General features: G+C 43.0%; 1 protein-coding gene across 12 annotated transcripts in view; it reads left to right on the top strand.

Moving 5' to 3' along the window:
* Positions 1 to 23,790, top strand: part of SORCS1 (sortilin related VPS10 domain containing receptor 1) — a 468,902-nt gene extending 445,112 nt beyond the window's left edge. For 8 of the 12 annotated variants that reach the window (XM_072971842.1, XM_072971846.1, XM_072971847.1 and 5 more), the window contains 4 exons: positions 2,627 to 2,726; positions 18,371 to 18,476; positions 18,597 to 18,757; positions 20,477 to 20,561. In XM_072971842.1, the coding sequence (XP_072827943.1) occupies positions 2,627 to 2,726; positions 18,371 to 18,476; positions 18,597 to 18,757; positions 20,477 to 20,541 (432 nt within the window). In that variant the 3' untranslated portion in view covers positions 20,542 to 20,561. Of the gene's footprint in view, positions 1 to 2,626; positions 2,727 to 18,370; positions 18,477 to 18,596; positions 18,758 to 20,202; positions 20,562 to 23,536 lie in introns of those variants that run through there. The other 4 variants (XM_072971853.1, XM_072971843.1, XM_072971845.1 and 1 more) reach the window with 4 other exon arrangements.
* The last annotated feature ends 3,469 nt before the right edge of the window (positions 23,791 to 27,259 follow it).

Here is a 27,259-nt window from a genome sequence, read left to right as displayed (position 1 = left end):
GAGAGTGACGCAGAATTAACGAAATGTTGCATTTTTTTGAACTTCCGAAACCTGCTGGGCTGGACCTCCTTCCACATATCTTTTGCTTTCTCTTTTTGTCAGCTGGCTTGAAGAAGATGTTTTCCATTGAAATGCCCTAGGATTAGGAGTCAAACAAAATTGAATTCTAGTCTCAGCCCTTCAAATATTAACTGGGTAAACTTAGGAATGTTGTTTAAGCGCCATGTTCCTTTCGGTGGAGATACCAACACTAACACCTGAGATATGCTGTGTTAGGAAAAAATAGTCAGAAATACGCAATTTTGACAATATAAAGTGTTCAATGCATAGATAGTACACTTACAAATATACAGAACAATTCACGGACCAAGGAAGACAATACAGGATAAACACTTATACAGGTGGCATGGGAAACCTTGAAAATACTGTCAAAATCTGTCAGTAGTTCCATACTCATTTATTTGAATGGAGAAGTACATGGTTCTAATCGAGATTATTCTTGTATGCAATGTAAATTTCATTTAGTTTTGTTTCTGTGCATAAGTTCTTTCCCACAAAGTATGTTGTTTTTATTGCATGTCCTTTGATGCAAGTTAAGTACATGAAACATATTTCCGCTACCAGATTATTTTTGCATACCCACTTAATTTTGTAAATGATATAGATAAAGCCAATGAAGCAATGCTATAAACCAGACCAATCTGGGAAGTTAATTATTTTCACAAGGGACTCTCCTGGAGATTATAAATTAAAAGTACGTTGTTCTGATGAACACTATTTTCTGGTTTGCTTATTATATCTTTCTTGAGAAAGAAACATTCTCAGGGAGAAGAAATAAATACCACTGCAACTGATTGAAAGAAAGAAGTCTTTCTCTTGCAAATACATAGTTCCCTTCTGTCCACATGATGGACCCTGCAAAATAGGGCAAATCCTTAATTACTTCAGATAAATGTTTCCTGTTTGATTTAAAATATCTTTTAGGCAAATATAAGTATGTATATATGTGCACATATGTATGCATATGTATATAAACATATATATTTCATGCATACATAATTATATATCTGTATTTCACATATATACACACGTTTCTTTGTGTTTATGTTTATTTCATAGCCAAACCATTTCTGATTAACCTCTACTAAAAATCCAGTGTCAGATTCTAAAAAAGATCTTACCTATTGAATGATAAGAATGAGAACAGGAATTTGTGCATTTCAACACTTTACAGAACACAGAGGAAAACCATTCTACACGGTCTGTGTTAGATATCGGCTCTTCAAATAAATGTGGAGCACTCAGGAAGGTTCCCGATGCCCAGGAAAAAGAGCAGTTTGTATAGAGTGAATAAAGTTGTCTTCGACATAATTTTATCACCACCTTGTTTTTCCGCGTGGTTTGCCAAGTGGAAACATTTGAGAGGTGAGCTTGAACCCATCCCAGGTGCTCAACCACAGGTCACTGACGGTCATCCCAAGTTCCTGTTATTAAGCAAAGAAGTTCATCTGCAGGGCAGTTCAGTTCCATTACCGAACCGGGGCCTCTGAAAGGGACCCTCTGTTTCAAAACAAAGCCATCAGGACCTGGTTAATTAATAAAAGGATCAAAGGTGTCCTTTTGGTAACTCAGTGGACTAAATGAAACTCCATGAATATAAAAGGAAAAATAATTTAAGAATTTAACTAGCAGAACAATGTTCAGAAAGCATCTAACTAGACTTAAATAGCATATTAAATACAATATTCCATTGATGACTAGAATATTAAAAATGAATCCAGGAGACCAGATAATAGGCAGACGCTTTTCTCTGATAGCTTTTCACAAATTACTGAAAAGGCTGAGCAAAAGAGGAAATTGAGCTGGGTTTTCTCCTTTAAACATGTGAACAGTTTTACCTTGTCTATAAAACCTCACCTTATATGTTTCTACCCAAAATCAGGTCCTTTGTCCCTTGATGGGATTAAATATTTCATGGCCCAGAATTCCATGGGTCTGCACGTACACACGTGTGAGCCTGCGGAGTGGTTTCAGGGTCATAAGCATGAAAAAAGGGTCAGCCAATGCGTTACTTAGTTGTGGTTACACTGTGTTTCAAATGAATAATTTATCATTTTAGGAGAACAATCTTTATCATCAATAAATATCCATGAAGTATCTATTCTGGGAAAGCCACAGAGTATGTTTTGGGGAAGGGGATAGAAAGAGGAATAAGATGGAGTCTCCTATCAAGAAGTAAAATAGATGGTCATGAATCTCACCAGAATGTGTAAAGTGTACACATTTACTTCTTGTAAGTCCTTGTGTATAACAAATGCTCTCTCAAAAAACCAGAGGTGATTTTTCTAAGCTAATAGCAGGATAATTTTTTGAGAGTAGAAATTATCTGATTTTCTAGGTTTGTCCTGTTTTGTAACAATTTGGATGTAAAGTCAAGTCATGCTTTGAGAAGAATTATATCTGCATATTCTGGACCAAAACCTCGAAATCACAGAAAACGTGTTTATGTAATTCACAAGTATGATATTGGGGTGTCTTAGTAAATACGGTAAATATTGCTCAGCAAGTTTGTTTACAGTTGGTGTGACAGTCTTGGTGGCACTCACTCTGACACGTCTTCTTTCAGATATCAGAACTGCTGATTCACAAGCTCAATCAGAACTTGGTGCACTTTGAGCTGAAGCCCGGGGTCCAAGTCCTTGTCCATGCAGCCCACCTGACAGCAGGTCAGTTTTCCCGTCCCTGGGTTCTGGCTGGCGGCTCAAGCAAAGGGGGGATTCAGTTTGTTGTTTCCGCATCAGGACTAGATGGCGCCACTGCTAATCAGAAAAAGGGCATCAACCTTTGGAGGTTCCCTCGCTTGGCACTTTTGCCTTAATGGTGGACCCCCAAGGCAACAGAATAAGGTGATTTTTCCTACTTAGTCCCTAGCAAAAACCGTGAGTGCGTCATTTAGATAAACACCCCTCAAGTAATAGCATGCTTCCTCTTACAGGAATCTTGAAAATAAAGTTGACCGTATCAACAACTTTTTTCTGGTCTTTCTGCAAAACCTTATTTTTAAATCATTCATGTTACAAAGAATTTTCTTTCTTTTGGTTTTGGGCTAGAGTAGCACACTGGGAAGAGCTGGGCCTTAGGAGCTGCCCAGGGCCGCAGCCGGGGCCTGTCCAGCCTCAGGTTGGTCGGAATCTTACAGATTAATTAATGTCATCGAACTTCTGTCTCTTCACCTATACGAGGTAATGGGGAAAATCTTCTTCCTGAGTCTACATAGACATCTCAGTAATAATTCCAGAAATCCTAAGCACATAGAAATATCATTGTGTTATATTAATAAACTAACGCTATTTACTGAGTACTTATTTTTGCAGAGTACTGTGCTGATACTGCATAGAGTATAAAGGCCAATAGAAAATGGTATTTGTTCTCAAAAAAACATGTAATCTGGTGGTGGTGTTCCAAAGTCTGGTGGTGGCAGTGGTGGTAGTGCTGGGGGTGGGGAAATGGGCAGTGGTGGGATATCTCAAGGAATGAAATGCAGAGAGGCAATAGAACATTTTTAAGCCCATGGACTTTGGAATTTTGCAGCTAGACCATTGGTTTCAATCTTGGCTCCATCACTTACTTACTCCATAGACCTTGAGAGGAGGCCTAATTTGTCTGTGCCTTAGAGACTCCAGGAGCACCTAGGACAATGGAGTTGTGTAAGGACTAAGTTAATTCAGGTAAATGCACTTAGAGTCACGCCTGCTGCATAGGAAGGTGTTATTTTTCTTTTTTTATTTTTAACAAAATTTTAGAGGAAAATTTAAAGCAAAGATAAATTGTGCCCAGTCAGAATGATACAGGAAAGCTTCATGGAGGAGGTGATTTTTGGGAAGAACCTGGAAAAACGGGTAAGATTGAACTCAAGAGATTACATGCCAAGCACCAAAGCACCAAGGAAGGAACATGAAAGCCTTCTGGGCTTTGGGGATGCTGAATAAGTGGGGACAAAGAGCAGGTGTTTCCAACTCCATTCTCAGGTTTCCTGGAGGTTCCTGGAGGTGTGCCTAGATCTAGAGGAAGGCCTAGCAGGTTGGCCACTGGCCTCTTTTCTGCTTGGAGTCTGTCTTTTTTCTTTCTTAGGATTCCATAAAATGGTTTTTTTTCCCTAAAAAAAAGAAACCAAAACAAATTCTGCCTTAAAGAAACAAATATTTACAAGTCAGTGTCGTAAGCATGGGATGTGGAGATGGAGTGTGGGAATGTGCCATGCTGAGAAGTCTGCACTCCTTTGGTGGGGCTCTGCGGAGCAGAGGTGTGATAGATTCAGAGTGTTGCTCGAGGAAGATGACTCTTAAGTGTAAGAAGGATTGAGTAGGGCCGATTTGCTATTCTGCAGCTTGTCATCCTAATTCATCCAACCAACAGGCATTTATTGAGTGCCTATCTACTCTGAGCCAAGGAGTGTTCTCAGCATGGGCTAGAGTCTCTGCCTTCAGGAAGCTTCCATCACAGGGGAAAGCCGGGCATGGAGCACGTTAACAAATGCCACTTTCTGAATCACACTGATGATGAAAATATCCTGAAGAAAATAAGAAAGTGTAAGGGAATAGAAAACGATGAAGCCTAAGGTCTCAGCAAAGGCTGCCAGCTTATTTTAGAGCATGCGGTTATCAAGTCTGGCTGGTTCCCACCGAGAGGGCTGGCCTTTGGTCTTTGGTGAATGGTGGTGACACATGGCAGTGACACACAGCTGACTGAATTGGAAAACAAAGTCCAGAAACATCTGTGTAGTCAGCCTGATGGCCAAACTGCTGACACACTTTATCAAGTGAGTAGAAAGTTAACTACTTGACATTGGTTGAAATAGGTGTGCTGATTGATTTCATCTCTTTAGACAGTCCAGCCTGTTTAGCCTCAACCTTGTCATCCTCTCCTGGGATGACTAGAGCTGCTTACTCCCTTTGAGTTCAGAGGTTAAAAGCAACCTAGCCTGATACTCCACACTGAACTCTGGGTTTGAAGGGATGTGGACCAACTAGTCCAACCCTTTGCAGCATCCTCAGCTGCTAAATGAATGCTATCTTCAGGCAGCATACTTTGCTGTAGAGTAGCCTGATTTATGAGAAAACACTCCCCACGGGCCTCTGTTAAGAAGGGGAGCATCAGAGGTCAAGCCGGGCAGAGAACTAACTCCACTCTCTAATTCTGGCGCAACTGGCATTTCTTACCTTTTTTCCCCCCTATATCTCTCTTCTATCAGTTATTTTATGTGCCTGGTTTTTATTTAACTGGTTGTCATAGCATACTCCAAAGATGGTTCAGATTAGCTTACTGAATTTGAACCTTCTTTTAAATGATACTTAAGGATGCCTTCCTGTGATGACATCTGGTTTAGAGCCAGGATCAAGCTGAAATACAAGGAACGAAAACATGGCTAATTAGCTGAAACTGGTTTGGCCAGTGGCTTGGCCAGGGAAACCCATCTGTAGCCAAGGTGTCTGCAGATCTGTAGTTCCACGTGGGAATGAAAGGCCATTCCTGAGAACCTGGGAAAAATTAATGCCATCGGAATAAGATCCAGATGGCAAGAAATAATGCAAAGTCAGGAAGATCTGGAAGATTTATCCAATTAGTATTCACACTTCATGCCATAGCTGGGAGCAGTACTCAGAACCATGGGAGGAGGGACTGGAAAAGCGAGGTATGTTACTGGGAGCTCAGGTAAGCACCCTGAGATTTGAAGGAGAGATCCCCGAAACATTGATATGTACTATGCGAAGTTCCCAGGGGAACAAAATAAAACTGCATTTTGAGCCAAAAGCCCAAACTCAGACTGAGCCAATTTGGAGAAAGTGAGAAAATTCTTTGGCTTCCAATTTTGGGGGCTGTTTCGGGTTCTTCTCTGTTCAGTCTGATAGTAGGGCCTTTTGGGGGTGTAATTCGAAATCTGATCACCTGGCGTTATTGACCTTCCTGTGATGACTGGCTCAGTGACTGGAGTAAACGTAGACTTATATGTAAATAATCAACTCCAATTTGAAGAGGAAAGGAAGAGAATGCCATGGGCTTACATGATAACTGAGTCTTGGAAATCTGACTGTATTGATTTTAGCCGTGCTTGTCATAATGGTATTAAAACTGGCAGTATCCACAGGTGCAAAATCACTCTCAGCCAGTTTTTCTTTCTTTTTCTATTGAAGTATAGTTGATTCACAATGTTGTGTTAATTTCTGGTGTACATCATATTCAGTTATATATATATATATATATATATATATATATATATATATACACACACACACACACATATTCCTTTTCATATTCTTTTTTTCGTTACAGGTTATTACAGGTTATATTGTAGGTTACGAATATAGCTCCCTGAGCTATACAGTAGGACCTTGTTGTTTATCTGTTTTATTTTATATATAGTAGTTAGTATCTGCAAATCCCCAGCTCCCAATTGATCCCTCCTCACACCCTTTCTTCCCTGGTAACCGTAAGTTTGTTTTCTATGTCTGTGAGGCTGTCTCTGCTTTGTAAATAAGTTCATTTGTGTCCTATTTTTGAGGCCACAAATAAGTGATCTCATACAGTATTTTTCTTTCTCTTTCTGGCTTACTTCCCTTAGAATGACAATCTCCAGGTCCATCCACTTTCCTGCAAATTCAGCCAGTCTTTCATATACAAAAGGCAAAGCTTGTGTTAAGGCTGGCACTTCAGTAATTGTGACGAGAGATCAGTTTCCCATTTGAGGTTGTTCCTAAGTTAGCTCTAACTACCTGATCTTTTTTTTTTAAACTGTAAGAACAGGGTAGTAGACTATGTTGCCAAGACAGTGGAGGGAATTCTCCTTTCACACACAGAGAACTTGGCACGTTGAGTAGGGGATCAGTGGATGGAGACAGTGGCCATTTCTTTTATTAAGTTGAAATTAACATGTTTCATTCATATCAGGATGGCTAAGAAGAGAAGGAGGGAGATATCTGGGAGAAAGAAGAAACAGTGAGGAGAGAATTTGATGCAGAACTTCCACCTCAACTGCTTTTCCCTTCCTCGCATTCCTGCTGCAGGGAGGAGAAAATTAAAATACAATTTAAAAGAAGGGGAAAAAGACCACTGTTTGCAACATTTCGTGTCTCATAAGCAGGATTGCTAATACCTTCCCAGGGACCATTCCAGCATGCTGCTGCATTCCATTAATTGCTCAGCAGATGTTCAGCAACCTTCTTTTAAAAATGTTTGAGCCAGAGGATGTTGCTGGTGGGAGAGGCAATGCATAATTGGGTTTGTCTCCAAGGAGAAAGAACTGTCTCCTTTCAGGAATTTACTAGCCTTACTTTGTGTTTCACATTCAGTTCCCTGTTTGCTTTTATGGGAACACAGGGTAAGCATTTCCAGATACCTGGACGTCATTAGAGACTGGATTTTGTTTGTTTCCCCCACGTGTTCTATTTGGGAATTCATTAACTTTGGTATCTAAGCTGAGCTAAACTTTGAACGCTGTCCTTGTTTTGTTCTTAGCTCTTCCCGTGCTTCTCAGTTCCTGTGCAATTTCTCTTGAGGGTCTAACCACTCCTGACAGCTATGTTTCTGAAACCTTCATATAGAAAGGAAAGAGTTCAGATTGTATGAGAATAAGAAGAGGATGAAAAATTAGAGGGAAAGCCACAGCCAGAGCAGCTCTTTTTGGCTTTTAAGACCTCGTGGCAGCTGGCAGCCATGCTTAGCAGACAAAAGGATTAGAAATCAGTCAAGCTGGGGGCTGGACTGGAAAGATTGGTGCTTTGACTAAAGTGTACTTCTGCTCGTGGTATCCCTGATTGGATTATTTCTCCCCCTTCTCTACTTTTCTACATCTCTTAAGTCTCTTTGTGTTTTAAGACTCAGCTCAATGCCTACATTTGCATGGTATCTTTCTAGAGACCTTTACCTCATCAAAACTCACATGGACTTTTCCATCCTTCTCTGTCTCATCATCATCATCATCATCATCATCATTATCATCATCATGTCTCCTATTAAATTTCCTACAGACACAGTTCACCATACTTTACATTGTCTCCATCACTGTACCTCGCAGAAAACTTGCCCATATCATGTGGTCTATAAATAATGGCTTTTATAAATAATTAGATATGTAATTAATTTGTAACCTGTAGAGATGTTCAAAATTCCATCCTTTCGGTTAACGTTTGGATTCAGTTTATTCAACTGTGAACCTATCTGCATGACATTCTACTTCTTTCCAAATAACTGGTGAGTGGAACCTTGCATTCATTTATGCAGTGAGCACCCAGGGAAAATCCATCTCTGTGCTTGCTGTGTGTCAGGTATCCTTTTAAGATGTATGATAATTGTGGTTATACATGTTGTGGGGAATGGGTAGACTGAAGGAAAATTAGAGTTCTGTGCCCCAGAACAGGAGGTCCTAGAGACGGTGGGAGAGGGACTGGCCAGAGGGATGTTCCTAAAAGAGAGTGAAGCAGGTTTAACGTATTGGCCCTGATTTTACTGCTCTGGTCGCTGACGTTGTTTCTAGTATCATAGAACAGCCTTACTTCCTGACAGAGCTCAGAGTCTCACACCTTCGATTGCGCTATTCTTACCTTATCAAACAACCCAGACCATCTTCACATCCTTTGTGCCATCTCCCTTGAGTTCTCTTTTGTCCATGCTTTTACCCTAGCTCTCATTAATTGACTGATTGATTGATTGAGCTATAACACAGGGATATGTGATACTCGGATTAATTCAGGGAGAGGTTTTCCAGCAAGACTCACAGGAAGGCTCGGAACCTGTCGTGGAGCCCTTGGTCTCTGTGGGGACTTGGGGTAGAACAAACCTGAGCTGTTAAGAAAATATCCCTAAAAGGCCAGTAGTTTTCTCATTGCTCCTAGTAACTTGGAACTTATTCAGGGGCATGAGTCCATTTCAGATTCACCATCTTACGTCCCACACGACTCTCTTCCTCACTTTGCAATGATTCCTATAAAACTGTGGTTCATCTGGGGATGAGATGAACCAGGACCCTCACTCAGTCCACCGGCCAGACCTGAGCCCCAAGTACTAAGTACAGGAGGCTTTCCTAATTCTAAATGAAGAGGATGAAAAATATCCCATGCAGAAGGTTCAATAAAAATGAGCCTTAATGTTGAATAGGAGTTCACCAAAAGAGAGAAAATGAGCTTGCCCCATTGAGGGGCTGTGTTGAGCAGAAACACAGCCAGGTGGCACTGTATGGTTTATATGTAAAGTGATGCATGTTTGACATGGGTTGGAGCATCTAGGCACACCCTCGAATATTCCTAATTGGTTTATTTACTGAAGGTAAAATTATGAGCAGAGGAGAGAGGGATACAACTCAGGGAATGCAAATACGCCGTGATTTGATACGTCATTTGTATGATAGGCTTTGTCCATCATCCATGCATGCTGTGAGAAAACTCATTGATGCATGTTTAAGATTATGAAGTCTGATGCATGTGGAAAAGGGAAAAATGAGCAGACAAAAGGATTTTTTTTGAGACAATAGGTTTGAGCAACAGTCAATAAATCCTTTCTCTTTGCACAAAGTATTTACCCATTTTACAAGAATTTTTCAACCCAGGTAGCAAGAGATGGGAACTTAGTAGACAGAGTTGGAAACCTAAGAGTAGGAGCCTCTTTTTTAGTTGCCAAGAAGAGAAATCTCATGGTTATGTTGGATTTGGTGTCATAAAACATACAAATGAAAAACCTTAATCAGAAGCTGGAAATAAGAGGTTGACACTCGGGTGAGAAGACCAGGACCAGATTGTGCATTAAACTGTGAGCTTTAGTATCTAACTCCTATATATGAAATAGATAAACAACAACTTTCTACTCTATAGTACAGGGAACTATGTTCAATATCTTATAGTAACCTACAATGAAAAGGAATATGAAAAGAAATACATGTATGTATCTGCATGACTGAAACATTATGCTGTACACCAGAAATTGACGCAGCACTGTAAACTGACTATACTTCAATTAAAAACAAAATTAAAAACCTGTGAGCTCTAACTGATCACCTTTTAGTAGATTACCTGGTGAAGGGAATCTGCTGATAGGTGATAAATTAAAGCCCTCATGGCTGGTACAAATATTTCAAGCTACATCAAACTCTGTATCTTTGTTCCTATGATGGCCCATGGTAATGAGTAAATTCAGAGATTGTATTTATATTTGGAAGTGGAAGTGGAGGGGTGGGGTAAGCAGCTTAAAAACATGTTGATTCTATTTTGCTAGAATAGATGAGAGCAACCACGAGGGTAGAAGTTAAAGACTGAGAAGCAAAAGGCAACAGTACATTTTATCTGAGAACACAACACCTAACTAGATGGAGCCACCCAAAATTACACACAACAGCACTTAGGGTTTTTTTTTTTTTTTTGCAGTTCACAGGAGTTATTTATTAGGGAAATAAACTAAAACTTGCATGGTAGGACTTCTAACAGGGGGACTAGAAGAGCTGGTGCTGATTGGTTCCCTCAAAACATCTGGGGTACATGTCACCCTGTTCCATGGTTGGATAATCTCTTTATAACCCATGCAGGCAATCCGTGCTCTAAAGCAGTTGTTCTTAAGTGTGACTATACATCACAGTTACCAAGGGAGTGTCCTAAAAGCAGAGATTCTTCAGGCTTCACTGTGCACACCTGGATCAGAATCCCAAGGAGGGATATCCAGGAATCAGCATTTTTACCGAGTTCCCCAAGTGATACTTACGCAGCCAGACCTTTCATCAGTCTCAACAACTACTTTTATAGAACATTCTACAGACAGAAATCCATCTGCCTAACAAGGAACGTTATACATCTATCTCCAGCGGTAAATCTGATTTGCAGCTCAGGGCATCCATTAAAACAGAGGCATGCATTAAAAAAGAAGAGCCCTTGATATTATTAAGTGTGGGAGGAGATCAGTAATAAACATTAAAATCTAATTCCTCGGCATAGTTGGAGCCAACTTAATTGGCAGAATGGGTAGACGACAGTAGGAGAAGGGGGAAAATGAAGCCTGTCTCTGAGTGGGGGATATACGCTATCCATAATCTAGATGAATGGCAGAGGCCAGCCAAGAGCCGTGGCCAGGAAGCGGTTGAAAAATGATTAAAGTGTGAACGAGAATGTTAGTGGCAGATGTAATTGAAGAGCCATGAGTTTTATGGAAGTTAAACAAATGATATTATCTAGGTGTTATTAATCTGGTAGTGTGAGCAGAAAATGGTACATCCGCATCTCGCTGTATTTCTGCACCTGTTAGAGAACCAGGGTGCTCTTCTACCCTTCACTTTCCAGGGGGTCACTGCCCTTCTGGATTTTTCTGATGATAAAAAATGTGAAAGGTTAATACTTCTCAGAGGAAGAGCCTCAAATCTCAGGTTTAATTAAAAAAAAAACTTTTTTAATACCCAGACACTGCTCTCAACCCCTCCTGTCTGTCTGGCAGTTGTCTTGTGTAAGCTATTATGTTTAGGAAAACTGTCCTTTGTCAAGGGTATGTGTGGGTTTTAATAAAACTGTTATCTTTTGCTGTCTTGGCCTCCATGGCTGCTGCTGACTCGTTCAATTTCTTCTTCAGGTGTAATAAAAAGATATTATCACCGAGATATTAGAGAATTAATATTTCCAGGCATCAGTTGCTACCTCTGGACATGTTATGAGTAAATGTCGGATGGGATAAGGCACTCAGAATTTCAGTCCAGGTCAGGATACACCATGAATTCTGCCCAACAGTTTACACTGAGAAAGACCCTTTCCACTTGAAGGCAGAATTTTTAGCCTGAATCCAGAAACTTTAGAAAACACAATATAATCTAAGCCACATCATTATAGATGCAGATGCCACACTGTGAGGTTGTGGAGTTTGGAACTGTAAAGTGAAATAAATTGTTGCAATAACATTTTCCATTTAGGGATGGAATTAGTACTAGTGAAATTCTTCCACAGCCAATAAATTTTTCTGTCTCTTTAGTCTCTGGTCACCTTATTATCTACACAGTTACCATTTACAAGTCTTTTGTGAGTAAAATCATGCCAGTAGTATTTCTCCTTCCTTCGGTTTTTATTTCACCAAATAATTATTTTCCTCTACAAATTATTAAGCTGTTTCACCGACACGTGGACCCAGCGGTTTTTGATAGTTACTAGGCCGTTACGGTGTGATAATAAGTAATAACAGGTGCCAGCGCAGCAAACGTAACCCTCTCCCCAGTGTGGCTGAATGCATGTGATGCTTTCGTAAACATACCAGAGACCAGAAACGAAGTTGCTCTTCAGCGTCTCACAGACTATTTCTTCACCATTTTTTTCTAAGATTTCCTGGGCCCATGCAAGGGCATAACATGACTATTGGGTGACTGGCCTGAGCTGGCCAGGCCTGTGGATGAACCTAGACTTCCTTGGGCAGAGAATGGCCAGGGGACAGTGGTCAGATGAACAGTTCAGAAACAGGTACAAACATGTATCAGGTTGGAAATAAGCATTAGGATGCAGGAGGTATAGTTCCCCCTGGAGAAGAAGGCAAGGCAGAGAGTCCAGAGAAATTGGCAGGAAGAAAGTAAGTCAGGAGGACACACAGAAAACACAGAGAAGATACCAGAATCTAGGACAAGCTACCTTTTAGACACCAAGTTTCTAATACCAAGACTGCCAGGCCCTGACTGCTGTGTCTACTTAAGTTTTAATAGCATTCCCTTTCATTCTTAAAGTGTCTTGGTTTAGAAAAGAACATGTATGGTCACCTTACTTATACCCTGCCACCCTGCCACTGGGGACAGAAATCCATACCAAGAATTGCATAATGTAGAGCCCAACAGTAAAAATTACTAATTAGATGTTTAACCAGCTGGAAGAGAAGCGTTTTGAAGAGAGAAGGTATTAGTAAGCTGTTGCTGTGTAACAAACCACCCTGAAATTCAGTGGCTTAACAGTAATCATTTATTGTTACATATGAGTCAATGGATCAGCTCAGTAGTTTTTCTGATTTTGTCTATGCTTATTGGGTATCTCCAGTCAGCTATGGATTCTTGGGCTGGGAGCTCCACTGATCTTGACTGGAATGCCCTCATGTTAGGGGTTGGCTGGCTGTGAGTCTCAGTTGGAATAAGTAAGCTTTCCTCCACGTGGTCTCTCATCCTTCAGCTAGCTTCCCTGAACAAGCCCAGGGAATGATAGGATTACAAGAGAGAGTAGAAATACACATGGCCTTGAAGCTCACAACTGACACACCATCACTTGTGCTAGATTTTATTGCCAAATCAAGTTCCACTGCTAGTCCAGACTCAAGAGGGTGAGGAAACATTTCATGTCTTGGTAGGATAAGCTTCAGATTCAAGTTGCTCAAGGCTTGGGCAGAGAATGAAGTAGAGAATTGATCCAATAATGCAATTAATCTACATGAAGCTGACCACTCTCTTAGGAGAGACTGGAGATGCTTTTAGGTAGTTTAGAAAATTCTCCTGGAATCATCCCAAGATTGAGTACTATTAGCAATCAAGGGGTGTGTTGTTTTGTTTTGGTGACCCAGAGAGTATAAAGATCAGGCAGACTCTAAAGATAAGGACTGATGTTTTATGAGCGACAGTAGGAGGGGCTTACCACACAGTACTCTAAAACTAGTATGCATAATAATGACTTGTGTAGCTTGTTATGTACAGAGATTTCTAGGACTCAATCTCAGAGACTATTTTTTCTCAAGTGAATCCTAGGAAACTGTATTTTCACAAGCTCTCCAGGTGATTCTGATTCAGGTGGTCTGGATATTATACTTTGAGAAATACTTTACATAGTAAGTGGGATTCCTCATTAACTTGCCACCCTGAAAACCAAAAGGCATCCTCCTCTTCCTGTCTATCAGTCATGGTGGTAAGTTTGGTCTTTGAGGTACCCATGGTTGTCATTACTTGGTCAAGTGACGTCAACTCCCTGTGACTGGATGTCCCTAAAAACTCATCTTCAGTTTAAAACCGGTAACCATGCTTCAGTAGTCCTTACAGCCTCCCCTGAGCATCCCTGTCCAGTCTGGCCTGCGAGATCATGGCTGTATCTCAATAGGGTATAGCAATCATTATTAAGACTGTTACGATTGGGTTTGGATTTGAAAGGGAGGGAAGGGCTATTGGTGAAGTGAGGGTGCTCTGTCATAAAGGCCTGTCAACCCTTTCTGTGGTCTAGATAAACATGAATGTTGTGATATTCAAGGCATGTAAGTAAAGGCTGGCTTGGGTCCACTTGGAGGCAGGAGAGGAAAAATAAAATCAAGGTATGGCAAACTTGAACCTGCTGTTGTGACTTCTTGACAGCACTTTTGGATCAGAAATGCCGTACGAGTCCAAAGTCCCAGGGTCACAGAGCAGGTAGAAGTTCAAGGAAGTCCCTTGGACAGAATGAGAGTCGGAATAGACAGCAGTGAGGGTGTCTGCAGGACCTCACCAGGTGATGCCCACACATTGTTGATCCTAACACTTGGAAATGACAGAACAGGGCAAGGCTGCGGCGCCCCCTAGGTGTGTCGTGCAGGTCCCGTGTCCGCAGAGGGGCTGTGCTCTAATGAATCTGTGACGCTCCATGGTAAAGTCATGCGAATTTCTTTCCTGAAGAACTGCTGTGAACCTTCGTATACTGAATCTTCAAGACAGGAAGGCCAGGTATACCGTTTCCGAAAATTATTTGACCATGAAATTCTGGTCATCTTTCAGGGCTTGTTCTCTGTACACTTTCAGAAATAGGATAGCAAGGACAGGATGGTGTTAAAACTGCTGGGAGTGTCCCACGTGCCAGACACCAGGCCAGTGCTTTATAAATCACATCTTATTCTATTCTCACAACTTTCTAAAACAAGCACTAGTTTTATCTCTGTTTTGCAGAGGAGGAAATGGAGGTTCAGTTTAAGTTATTTAGCTTATAAGCAGCCGAGTAGGAATCTGATTTCAAAAAGGGACCATATCAGTTCCTTCACCCCAAATGTGGAATTTTGGGTTCACATTCCTCTCTCATACACAACGTGGGACCATTTGCTTGGCACTCACTTTTCACCAGAAGACTCCGGTTATTTTTGTAAGCATCGTTATTATTATAAGCAGTCCAGGTTTCATGAACAGAACAGAATGATCCAGTGCATTTCTGCAGGATTGTGGAAACGGATGTGTGCAACAGCAGATGCAGGATTGTCGAGTCCCCTGCAGTACAGCTATGCCCGTGCTTTCCCACGTGTGTGTGTGAACAGTGGCAAATAAACCACCCAATACTTACCTCTTCTCCCTTGTCTAGGCTGCAATCAGAGAGGGGTTAATTTATGCTAATTCCACACAACAAACAAAAGCTCCTCTATCACAAGTTTTCATTCCTCACCAAAACACATGCAAACCCACTGAAGTACTGAGCAAATGTGCATCTGAGGCTGTGTGGAGCAATCACCGTCCCGTCTACAGTCCGGCAAAGATCAACAAGCCACCACGGAACCCAGAGGGCAGTGGTCCTCAGTCTCTCACAGCTGCTGCCTGCTCACCTGCCACTGAGAAGCGGCTAAGTGATGCAGAGACGAGGAGGGGGCACAGATAGCACACATTTTAGAACTTGGGATCCAGAAGCTCCTTTTCCCAAAATAACATGCTAATTCCTTAACAGTGTTAATGTGGCTTGTTTACAAATGATGATTTGAGTGGGAATGGTTTAGAATGGAAAGATTTAAACTTGTGATGGAGAGAGAGGAGGAGGAGGAAGGGAAGAGAAAGGAAATAAATAGAGTCCATGTGTGTGCTGGCTTTCTGTGCAGTGAGAGCCTGGCTGGAGCGATTTTCTCTCTTTAGTTTTCCATTTATTTCCAGTGCCAGTCCTTGCCAGCAGCCTTAGTATGCTTCCTGGTTGCTGCACAAAACTGATACTCTGCTTATTCTGAAAGAGCATTCGGCTGGGAATTAGAAGTTCAGCTAATCAAGCTAACCTGCCTGTAACCATCCCAGCAATCTGAGGCTCCTCTCTGTCTCCCTTTGTTCCCTGTCAGATTAAGGGTTTGCATTAGAAAAGTACCTTTACAATAGCTTTCCATTATTATCTCCGTCAGTGTGATGACGGTATTGTGATAATGTCAGGAGAAAAAGGGAGGGTGAGAGAGACCTTCTCTTTTAGAGTCATAGATAAAATTATATGATAGCTGAGATTTGCTTCAAAATAATCCAGTGTTGTGTTTGTGGAGACTGAATGGGGGTAGAAATAAAATAACATTGTGGGTTGGGAGTTGTTGAAGGGTGGTGGGTGCATGAGGCTTCATGTCTCCGTACACAAAGCACCCATGTATGCACACACGTGCAAACATATGTGCATGTGCTTGTCATCAACGTCTGAGTATGTGACCTATGATTCTAACTGGTCGTTTGAAAACGTAATGATATTTTAACTCTGTCATGTGTCAATTTGCTTCTAGTGCTATACTTTCATCCTTAATCCCGTTCTCAGAACTATCTTTTTGAATTTCTGATAGCTCCTGCTGAAATTAGCCCTGGCTTGAGGTATATAGAAAATATGTGGGGGGGGGGGAGCAGGGGGAGATGGCTTGGTTTGTCTTTCGTTTACTGGTCCATCTTTTGGAACGACAGTAGCCAGGGAGACCCTCGCTGTTCCTGCCAGCTCAGAGGAGGTCATCCCCCTGCCTTCCATTGCGGAAGGTCAGCTGTGATGATGCCTGTGACAAATGGAAGGCCTTCTCTCCCCCGCGACTTCCTGCCAGTTGTGCTGTGAGTTTTGAAGTATTTCTGGCTCCTTTGCTGAGGGCGCTGTGTTTGCCCAAGTGAATGAGTGAGACCTTTGTTTTCCCATTTCAAGCTGAAAACTCGTTTGCCGTGGGTGCTTCTCTCCGTGACCCCTCCCGTCTTCTCACACACTCACGCTTCACAGCCCAAGCGCTGCTTCACTTACAGAGGAGAGGACACCACAGAGCTTGCTTCATTTTCGTGCTTTCCAAAAGCTGATTCCACTAAGACAACTAAGCCTGTTTTCTGAGAAAGAAGGCTTGCCTTTTGTTTTTCCCCCAAACCGGCACATAGAATAGGATTTCCAGTAGTGAAAAGTGGCTGGGATGTAATCCTTCAAAATCCGGACAGAGCAGAAGCAGCATTGGGTCTTGTCTGAAACCATCAGCATTATAGTCACCTATTCTTGAATGTCTGTACCTGGGTGACAAGAACTCTGCCCTCTTGACTCTCAACAGAGAAAAGCTGCAGAAAATGGTGCTTAAAGGTCACCTGCCTTTCTGGGTATCAGGCTTTGCTTAATTTGATGGAAGGTAAAGGTCAGTATCCAGGCTTCAAAGGGGTATGTGTGGCTTGCCTTTTATGCTGGAGCTATGCTCTGTTTGCAAAATGTCAGTTTTTGAGAGGGTGGAAATGAATTGCAAACAAAGTCATTAAGTACAAAAGACTTGACCCTGAGATAGGGGAGGGACTGGAATAGAGGTGCAGAGAGATGAGCTGCACTCGAAGAGCAAAGTCAAAAAGTTGGGGAGGGAGAAGCTTTCATGGATGCAAAGGTATCTATCTGGTCCGAGAGGAGAAATCACTGCCTCTGAGAGGCTGGCGCCTCCCGGCATGAGCCGAGCTGTCTTGACTTTGGCAAGTTACTGAGACAACGCTGGCTAGCACACCCCTCCTCCAGCATTGGAGCGGCGGCCCTTGTAGAATAGTCACTTAGCCATCAGCTTCCTGTGTGCAAGAAATATAAGCGTGCCCCGTTATTCTCCAGTCCTTTCTCTCACACGACACCTGCTGGGGTCAGAGTGAGAGGGAGCAATATCTCTGGTGGTGGTTTTTCTGGTTTTCTGCATGGCTTGGTGGGGAAAGCTTGCATTTAAAGTATAGGAAAATTTAATAGTTCTATTATTATAAATATTGATTAAAAATAATAATAGTGGTAGCAGTAAAATCAAATACTTCTCTAAAAGCCCTACTGTGTATGTGTCCAGTGCTGTTATGTGTGCTTTATATACATCGCCTCATTCGATCTTCACAAAAACCCAGTGAGATAGGTACTTTTATTCCCCTTGTCACCCCAGACGACGGCATATGAAGGTCAAGTAACGGGCCCAGAAGCTGACAGCCAGCACGTGGTAGAGCAGGCCTTGAATCCAGGCAGTCTGACTCCAGAGTCCGTGCTTTAAATTGCTCCACTGCACTCCCTAAACAGGCCCGCTGGAGCATTCTGGGGCCTGGGATCAGCCCCGGTGCATCCACGGATCGAGCTGTGTGACGTGCATCTTGTGTGTTCGTCCCACGTGGTTCACCCAGAGGCACAGTGCAAGCTCGTCCCAGAGTCACGCGTGCTCATCTGTCTGCTCATGACCACGCCTCTGCTTTCTCCCTCAGCCCCGCTGGTGGACCTCACCCCGACCCACAGTGGATCGGCCATGCTGATGCTGCTGTCCGTGGTGTTTGTGGGGCTGGCCGTGTTCGTCATCTACAAGTTTAAAAGGTGCGTGTCCCTCCGTCCACATCTCCCGCCTCCCTTCTCCCTGACAGGTTCAGAAGCATTTGTCACAGTGGTGTATTTGTCCCGTGTGCCCAGCAGTGATGGTTTCTGTTAATGTTTTAGGAAGATCCCGGGGATTAATGTTTATGCCCAGATGCACAATGAGAAAGAACGAGAGATGGTCAGTCGAGTCAGTCACCCTGAAAGCAGGCCCTATGTCCCTCAGACTGAACTCAGGCGGCCTGGCCAGCTGGTAGATGAGAAGGTGGAATCTCAGCTCATAGGTAAATGATGCCCGGTAGCCGTCTGCCGTTCACCCTGAGTAGTCAATGGCTGGCTCTCTCTCTAACCCCTTTCTGGCTTGACATAACCCCTTTCTCTGCTCTAACACCCCTCAGAGAACAGCTGTGACGCCTCCTTCCCTGCTTCCTCCCATTGGAAAGAGAAAAAAAAAGCCTTGTTCCTATCCTTTTTTTCTCTCTCTCTCATGAGTTTATTCCTCTTTTTGCAGAAACTTGCTAAAACATTGGGCTTCGAAATGTTCATGGGAAAGAGCAGAGCATTTGCTCTGACAATAGCCAAGAAGGTCAGGCTCAGAGGCTGGCTCTTGCGGCCTGGAGGGCTGGGCAGGGCTTGAGGGCCAGAGTATATAATGACCAGAACGAGCTACAGCAGCCACATTGTTCCAGAACCTTCGCAGGGGGGTGACAGGCTAATCACCCTGTTTTGTTTTGTTTTTTTAATCTCGTAGATATCTCAAAACTGTCCCCCAGGAAACAGGGAACCTGAGAATTTTGAGGGCAAGAGGCATAGAGTTTGCAGAACATCTCAGGAGTGGGGCCTCCTGAGACAGACCACTGGAGGGTTAGGCTGTTACAGAGCAGATGGGCAGATTTCTTCCTCCTTTTCACCTGTGCCCTCCCCGAAGTCTTAAAATGGATTTCTGAGTAATTCTATAGCGCTCACTCTCTGCCGGAGAAGTAAGCGTGGGAATCCAACAGCTAGGTGGGGAGAGTCTCAAGGGGAGGTGCTAAGTCCTACTATTTATTGGAGAGGAAATTCTCCAGGAAATTAGATAAACCATGGAGCCACCACTGGGATCCATTTCTCTCCTCCCTTCCTCCTGTCTGGCCTTAGAGTTGCAGCTGTAAATGTTCTTACCTAGACCCTGCATTGCTGACTCTGGTGGATAAATTATTATGTATAAGCATTCATGCTTCAATCTGATATGATAGCCCAACCACCTAGAAAGCCTTCGCCTGTGATTTTTAATCTGCTACCTTAATGGGAATAGAACCCTCTCTTTAAATGGACATGGGGAAGTTCTGTGACTGTATTAAGGAGAAATTTCAATGCAGTGCCTGGCCTGTGTCGGAGGTAATAATAACAGCCCCCACATCCGGTGTGCGGTATTCACAGCGTGCTTCCTTTTTGTTGGGGAAACAGGTGGTGAATGAGTAATTGGTTTGGGTTAAAAAGGAAAAGGCTTTTCTGTTTTCAAGTCCAGAGAAGCATTCACCCTATTTACTTCTAAAGCTTCTAAGTGCATCCGGGTGGGCTATTTGGTTTCAACTGCATTTCCACGGGGTCTGAAGCACAGCCGCTGTTTCCTTGGTTAAAGTAGCGATGCCTGCTTGGGCAGGAACGTCGCCTGGCACGTTGCAATGTCTCTGACACCTTTCTGCTTCCAGTGTCGTTAAATGAGTAAGTGTTACACGTTTTCTCTTAGGAGAGTAGCTTTACCCTTCCCTCCCTCCCCTTCTACTCAACCTGGTGACTCATCTCTACGATTGCAAAGAGCAAGACCAGCCACTCCACCTTCAACGCCAAAGCGGGGATCTGCTGGGGCTCAATTTGCAATTTAAGGAAAACCCCCAAAGGCCACAGGCGACCTGCTGATCAGGAAAGAATTTCGCTCTTGTCAAGTGCAACCTTCTTCATGACCACTAACTCTATGTTTTTTTTTTCTTTCCTTTTGTTGTTCTGTTTTCCTATTTTGCCAGGAAGTATTTCCATAGTTGCTGAGAATCAAAGCACAAAAGAAATCCCTACCTATGTAAATGTTTGAATGGAGGACGCCAGTAAAAACAAAAACAAACAAAACAAAAATCAAATAAAAAAACAATCAAAATCCAAACAAACAAACAAACTAAACACTCACTGCATCGGGACTTTTTAATTCTTCAGACACAGACAACAAGGGTTTTTAGCTTTAAGCCTGTGCATGTGGACAGTCCCTTGAGAACACGCTCGGAGGGGCAGTGTATAGGTGCTCTATTTTCATGGAAAAATACTCCCCTCCCCTTTTCTTCTCTCTCTTTTTTCTGATCGGTCGTGTTTGTAGAAAATTCCTAACATATACAGGCCAAGGACATCTGCATGTATTTTTGGAAACATTCTTGGCTCTAGATTTAACAGCTATTTTAGCACTACCGGCTGATGGGTGGATTAGCCACTCCGGCTCTTTTCACAAGACACACAGACATGCACAGGAGTTTGAAACCCTGAGCTGTTTCTCTATTCCACTTTCCTCGTTGCCGTTCTCCCTTCTGAGTTATCTTGGGTAGCTCTGTTGGCCGGCAGCGACCCCAGGGCTGCCTTCTCCATTCTGTGAGGCCACAGGCCCAGAGAGGCGAGTTGAAGTTCCAGGTAGGCAGGGAGAATAGGGAAGGAAGGAGGGGGGCAGGCGTGCCAGAAGTGGACCCGTGTTTCCTGTTTGCCACTTCCCATCACAACTGCTTCCCCTTGTAGCTTTCCCAACTCCTGCCCTAACTTAGGTGGAGAACAGAATCCCGGTTACCTGCATTGCATTCTGACCTTCCCGTCTGTCTGTTCTCCACGTGTGTTGTCATGGTCTGTTGATGTCTTGGTATCCCTTCCTTCCAGTCCCCAAGTTATCCTTCACTGCGCCTACTTTTTCTTCCCAAACACGTTGCTAGATTCTGGACATTTCATCCTGACGCTCCCTAAACACTGGCCCAGCCTTGGCCAACCCTGCCTTGGCCACCGGATGTTTCTGACCTGTCAGCTCTGTACACGCCCACGCATGCAGCCTCCATAGCCCTGACCACGCTGCACCCTGCCCCGCGGGGCTCAGCTTCCTGTGTTTTTTGATCTCTTCCTGTAGAACCCGCCTCCGCAAATATCCTGCCCTTTTCCCACCTGGAAAAACATATAATGTGTGTGAAAGAGTTGAGATACGCAAACCAATTCAAACCTGGCCCCGTATCTTAGAAGAGAAAGCGTACTGATGAATAGTGGTATTTTCACACCTTGACAAAAATCTCCTGCAGTCATATTCCAGAAGATTCTTGTGAGAAATGTTTTGAACGTGTTACTTATGTGGCAGGACAGTTTCCTCCTGTGATGGTTGCTCTTACCCAGTATTTCCTCTCTCACAGTGGAGTGAAAATATTTGTAAAATAAAACTGATTTGAACCAGAAGAAGCAGCAGGTTCATGGCTGTAATGTTTAAGAGTGTCAAAAAGTCTGAGACAAGATGGAGGTCTTATCTTATATGAGGATGGGATTGTGATCACGCAGGGTGATCCTCGACTTTTTACATGTGTGCTCTCTGATCTCTGAGCATCACGGTGTCAGCAAAGGAAAAAGGAATAAGCAGAAAGGGGAGGAGTAAGCTGACTCAAGCAGGTTGGCTCAGAGCAGGAGGAAATCCCAGTTTTCCCAGAGCAATCATGAAAGAAGACCCAGAGTAAGAGGGAAACAAAAGTATGTCCAGCAGAAGCCGTTGGAGTATTATGGACTGGACAAAGCCTACTCCAAAATACAGGAGAAGGTGGCTTCAAAAAGCCACTCAGAGTGTAGCCTCCTTCTTGGCCTTGTCCCCAGGCCAACAACAGGATATAACAGGGCCCTGGGGACAGTGGGGGTATCCTAAAGACCCTGACGACCCCTGTCCTTGTGTAGGTAGGGGAAGAATAGCAAAGCTTCAGTTAGAAGTCAATCAAGCAGAAGATTTTTATGGTTGAAGACGCCCGGTATGAATCGGGGACACGGATTATGCCTGAGGCAGCTGTCTGTAGAGCTCAGTTGATCCCCAACCTGTGGGGCTTCCTACCCCACGGGAAACATCCTCACTCATCCTCTTCCGTGCAAGCCTCCCAAACTTAAATCTGGAAGACAAAGTGTTTGGAAACCTAAAGAGGAGTCCTCAGAACAGCACAGGGAGTCCTCAGAGTTGCAGATCAATTAATTTTAATTGGATAAATATGAAAAAGGGAATAACACTATCCAGCACAGTGCCTTGCCTCGAGTAAGTGTTAAGAAAATCATTTGTTGAGAGAATAAATGCATGAACATGACAGAAGACATAGAAAAGGATGGGCTTGGAAGTCCTAATTAAAACTAGAGGTGGACATGAGACGCCTGGCATCTCGGAAGGTGACCAGGGATGGTCAGTGCTAGATGCAGCATCTCCAGGGCCCTCAGGTGCCTCTTCTCAGAGCTCCCTCCCACCTGTAGGAGATTAGTACAGCAAAGTACTGCTTGTGGAGACCTCTTGGTCTCATGGTACAGCTCTGTGGTTCTCAAAGTGCAGTACCTGGACCAGCAGTTTCGGCATCACCTCCAGCTTGTTAAAAATGCAGATTTTGCCCCCCCCCCCTGCCCCCGACCTCCTGAGTCAGAAACGCTGGAGTTCGGGCCCAGTAATCTGTGTTCAGAAGCTCTCCCAGTGATTGTGATATACGTTAAAGTTTGAGAAATGCTTAGTAGGCCATTCCAGCTCAATCCCGAAGAGAAGGCGGTAGTGAGAGCCTGCAAGTGGGAGGGACCCAAGAGCCTACCTCCTCGCTAACAGCAGGCGCAAACCCAGTGAGGAGTTCGGTGGGCTTGAGGCCAGAGGAGCGGGTAGTGAGGGATGGATGTGGAAGGTAAGATTCAGGGCAAGCTGCAAATCTGATACTGCAACGTTTTTCCAAAATCCCGGAAGGCAAACTGTGCATGCTCTTCCCCTGAACTCCCCAGCCAACATTTTCTCCTTTGCCTTACCTTTAATTGGATCCACTGTCCAAAATGCAGAGGTTGGCTTTGCTTTTTTTCAGAAGTTCCAAACAGCAACTTTGAGAGCAGTGGGGTACTTGGCAGCTGTTCTGTGTTTTCCAGGATTCCAACTGAGCATTGAAATTCCCTCATTTGCCAACTTATTTTTATAGGAAGCCAATTAAAAAGAGAAAAAGAAAGTTTTCTTATAGTATCGGAACTACTTCTAATTTTAAAATGACTTTTTGATGTATTTTTTTGTTATATACTCTGTAGTGTAATGTATAATTGCTCTTGTTTATTGCTTTTACAATCATATTTATTAAACAGATAATGTCTCTAAAGCCTGTGCCTCAGAATGTTTATTTTACCCCAAACCTCGGTGTCCAGTCCAGATACAAAGTGGTGAGTCTCTTCATAAAGGGTGTGTGTTCTGCTACCTGACTTCTACCTGCATTTCATTTGACAGTATAATGTCTGTTGTTTTACTGTTACTTTATTCTATTTAAAAATCACTCCAAACTGGTTACATTGGAATGAGTAACATGCTCACTCTTGTTCGTTCAGAATGAGAAGTTACTGATATGGAACAGACCCATTCAAACTTGCTCATAAGCTTGTAAGTAACCAAAGGACCAAACTTGCATATAATGAACTGAAACTTAGGGAGCGGGAAGGGCTCAAATGATAGAGTAACAATGGCTTTGATCTTGGAATCAAGAGACTGGGGTTCTCCTTCCAGCTCTACCAGCTGTGTGACCTTGAGCAAAGCGTTTTAAATACAAAAGCTTTAGTGCCCTCATGCATATAATTTGAAGGAAAAGGACACCTTCCAGCTCTGGTATTCTGAGTGGGTGAGTCATTCCCCAGAGTCCCAAATAGCTGATTTAAACTTGGTGGAAAATAAAAAGGTGGACTGGGATCCTTTCAGCCCGGTGGCATCTGTTCTTGGGCAAGGTTCTGTCCTTCTGTTAGGTTGAAACATTTGTACAAGCACAGAACTCTCCTTAGCCTTTTCGAAGGCCTTCCAGGCTCAGAACAGCATTGCCTCGTTAGCACGGTCTCAGCCTGCCTGAGAATTTCTGTTGTTTTTTCGGTGGCCTTTCACCTTTCCATTCCCATAGGCTGAATCTTGCTTTTAACCTACATTATTTTCCAGGCAAGAGCCATACTCCTTTTCTCCATCAGAAGCAGCTTATCTCCCGTGTCAGTGAGGGCCCTGGCAGTCAGACAAAACTCATCCCTGGAGATTTCAAACAGAGGGGTTTTAATACAAGGAATTTGTTACTTGAGTAACTGAAGAGTCAAGATACCAAATAGGGGAAGGTGACATAACTCCAAGATTAGCATCAACAGAAACCTCTACCTTCCCTGGGCTGGAAGGACAAAGGGATTCCCAGAGCCCGGGACCAGGACCACCAGCTGGAAGCTGAAGTCGTGGAGGACGTGTCTGGCCTGAGCTGGAGCCCCAGAGGAGACAGGGGCATAGCCAGCAATGCTGCCCGAGGAGAGGTGTGGGGAGCTTGCTCTGGGCCTCCCATCTCCAGCCAAAGCCACCGCAAGCCAGTGGGCAGCGGAGCCTGGGAAATGTAGTTTTCTGAAATACTAGGGAGAGCAGGAGCGGTGGGAGTCGGCTTGAGAACCCAGACGGGTCATAGGCACAGCGCCTCTTGCCAGTTCTGCCCACGTCAAATCCAACAAATCTCCAACCCCAAGGCACTCATTAAACAGTAGGTGCTCCTTTCTCTGTGACATCCTCTCACATATAATCCTTTAAACAACATATATTTAAACACCATTTAAAATTGGTATTATGTTTACGTATGTCGCTTCCTTCCTCTCCAAATTCTGTGCTCATTTAGGGGAGCAGCTACTTTTCATTTCACTCATTCAGCCTCTAGCTGACAGCACCGGACACGACCATTAGAGGGCGCTAGATCAATGTTTTCTGAAACCCAACCCTGGGTTTTCAGTTCAGTGTTGCCAGCAAGTCCATTTCATTTAGCAGTGATCTTTGAGGTGCCCTCTCGGGTCCGACTCCCTTTACCCAGCTAGCTCCTCTTACTACATCTTCAGCTGGTGTTTGTCAGGAATCGGCACGTACGCGCGCTTCTTCTCTGTCACCACTCCAGCTGCTGTATTCAGGGAGCTATTCTTAGATATTAATTTAAGTGAAATAATTGCAGTTTAGGGGGGAAAAAACTGGCTAGAAAGTAGCATGAAAAACAAAGGCCTCAGTCTGGTTTCTGAATCATTCTGTAATTTGTTTCCGTATTTCTTAGGGGTTAATAGTATTTGGCAAATGCATGTTAGGCTGATGCTTTCATAGTGGGGGGAATCCCAGAATAATTCCAGATGGACATAGATAAGGAAATAGTGGCTATAGTGTTCATGTTAAACGCATGAAAAGGGTTCTTTGGTTTACAGCATACAAATGATTATTAATCCGTATGTGGTACAGACTTTTTAGGTGGTAATGCATTTGTTAACAAGGCAGATATTGTTAGGTAAAAAATAAGATAAACATAGCAGGGAGCAGAGTGACTGGGGATAGGGGTGGGAGAGTAGGGAGTTGGTCCCTGGCTGCTCTGAGCTCTGAACCCTGTAAAGGACCCGGCCATTCAGAGACACATACATTATTAAATGGTTAAGAAATACACAAAGAACACTTGAAATTCAAGACGTGATGTTTGCTTGTGAAAGTGGGCACTGGAGCACTTACAGTTTTTGGTTGTTATAAAAGGGCAGAAGGAGAGTTATCTGAAGTCCGGCAGAAAGTTGTGCTACCAAATGGCTCTTAACACAAGAGGCAAGTGGAGGTCACTGGTAGATGTTTGGTGTGTGTGCGCGTGTGTGTTCTGTGTGCTTTTACACTGCCGAATTCATCTGGGTGTAGTTTTCTGTGTTCACTTCCTGTTTCTCATTGGCAAAATCACACATAAACAAACACAAAATTTGCGTTATCCTTAAAGCCTTCTCTAACATATCAAACACACCAGGAAAAAAAAAATACATCTTCAAAAACAGTTGTCTAGCATAACTGACAGTAATGCAGATGTTAGTTTAAAAGTAATTTGAATGTACTGGTAGGAGGAAGATGTTAAACTTGACAACGGAGGGAAAAGAAAAGAAAATAGTGCCACCCCTCCTCCTCCTACCCCCTCCGGTCATCAGCCTGAGGACTTCTGCTGTGGAGACAGGCAGCCGCCCCCCGCCCCCCCAGACCCCAGAGCATCCGAGTTCCCACCAACCCCAACAACTCATATTTAAAATAGGACTTTGGCCCAAAGAATCTTAAATTATGATCAAAGCTCTTTGTTAAAGAAGACGATAGTATGGAAAGGTATTTATAAGGTATTTCATAAAAAGTGAAATAGATTTTTGTAAAGCTTTAAAATATTTTAAAATGGGGGAAGAGTACAGTGTGATTGGTTTAGCATGCACAAGGTCCTGGGTTCAATCCCCGGTACCTCCATTAAAAATATATAAAGTAAATAAATCTAATTACTCCCCCCCCAAAAAAACCCCAAAATAAAAAATAAGTTTACATTATCTAGATAATAAAAATACTCTATGAACAATACTAGGATGCATGTATAGATATCTTGATAAAATCTTCCTACCAATGTAAACATTAAAAATAATTCCATGAACAGTATTTATAAATTAATTAGTTAACAATATATCATATATCCATATAGTAAAGTAGAATGTTTCCAGTAAAAATTATTTTTCTAAAGAATATTTAACGGCCTGAGAAAATTCTCATGTGATGTTAAAGAAAG

This window comes from Vicugna pacos, chromosome 11, assembly GCF_048564905.1.
Source record: "Vicugna pacos chromosome 11, VicPac4, whole genome shotgun sequence".
Classification (NCBI taxonomy): Eukaryota; Metazoa; Chordata; class Mammalia; order Artiodactyla; family Camelidae; genus Vicugna; species Vicugna pacos.
Note: the sequence above shows the minus strand (reverse complement) of the source record. Positions and strands in the feature narration are given on the sequence as shown.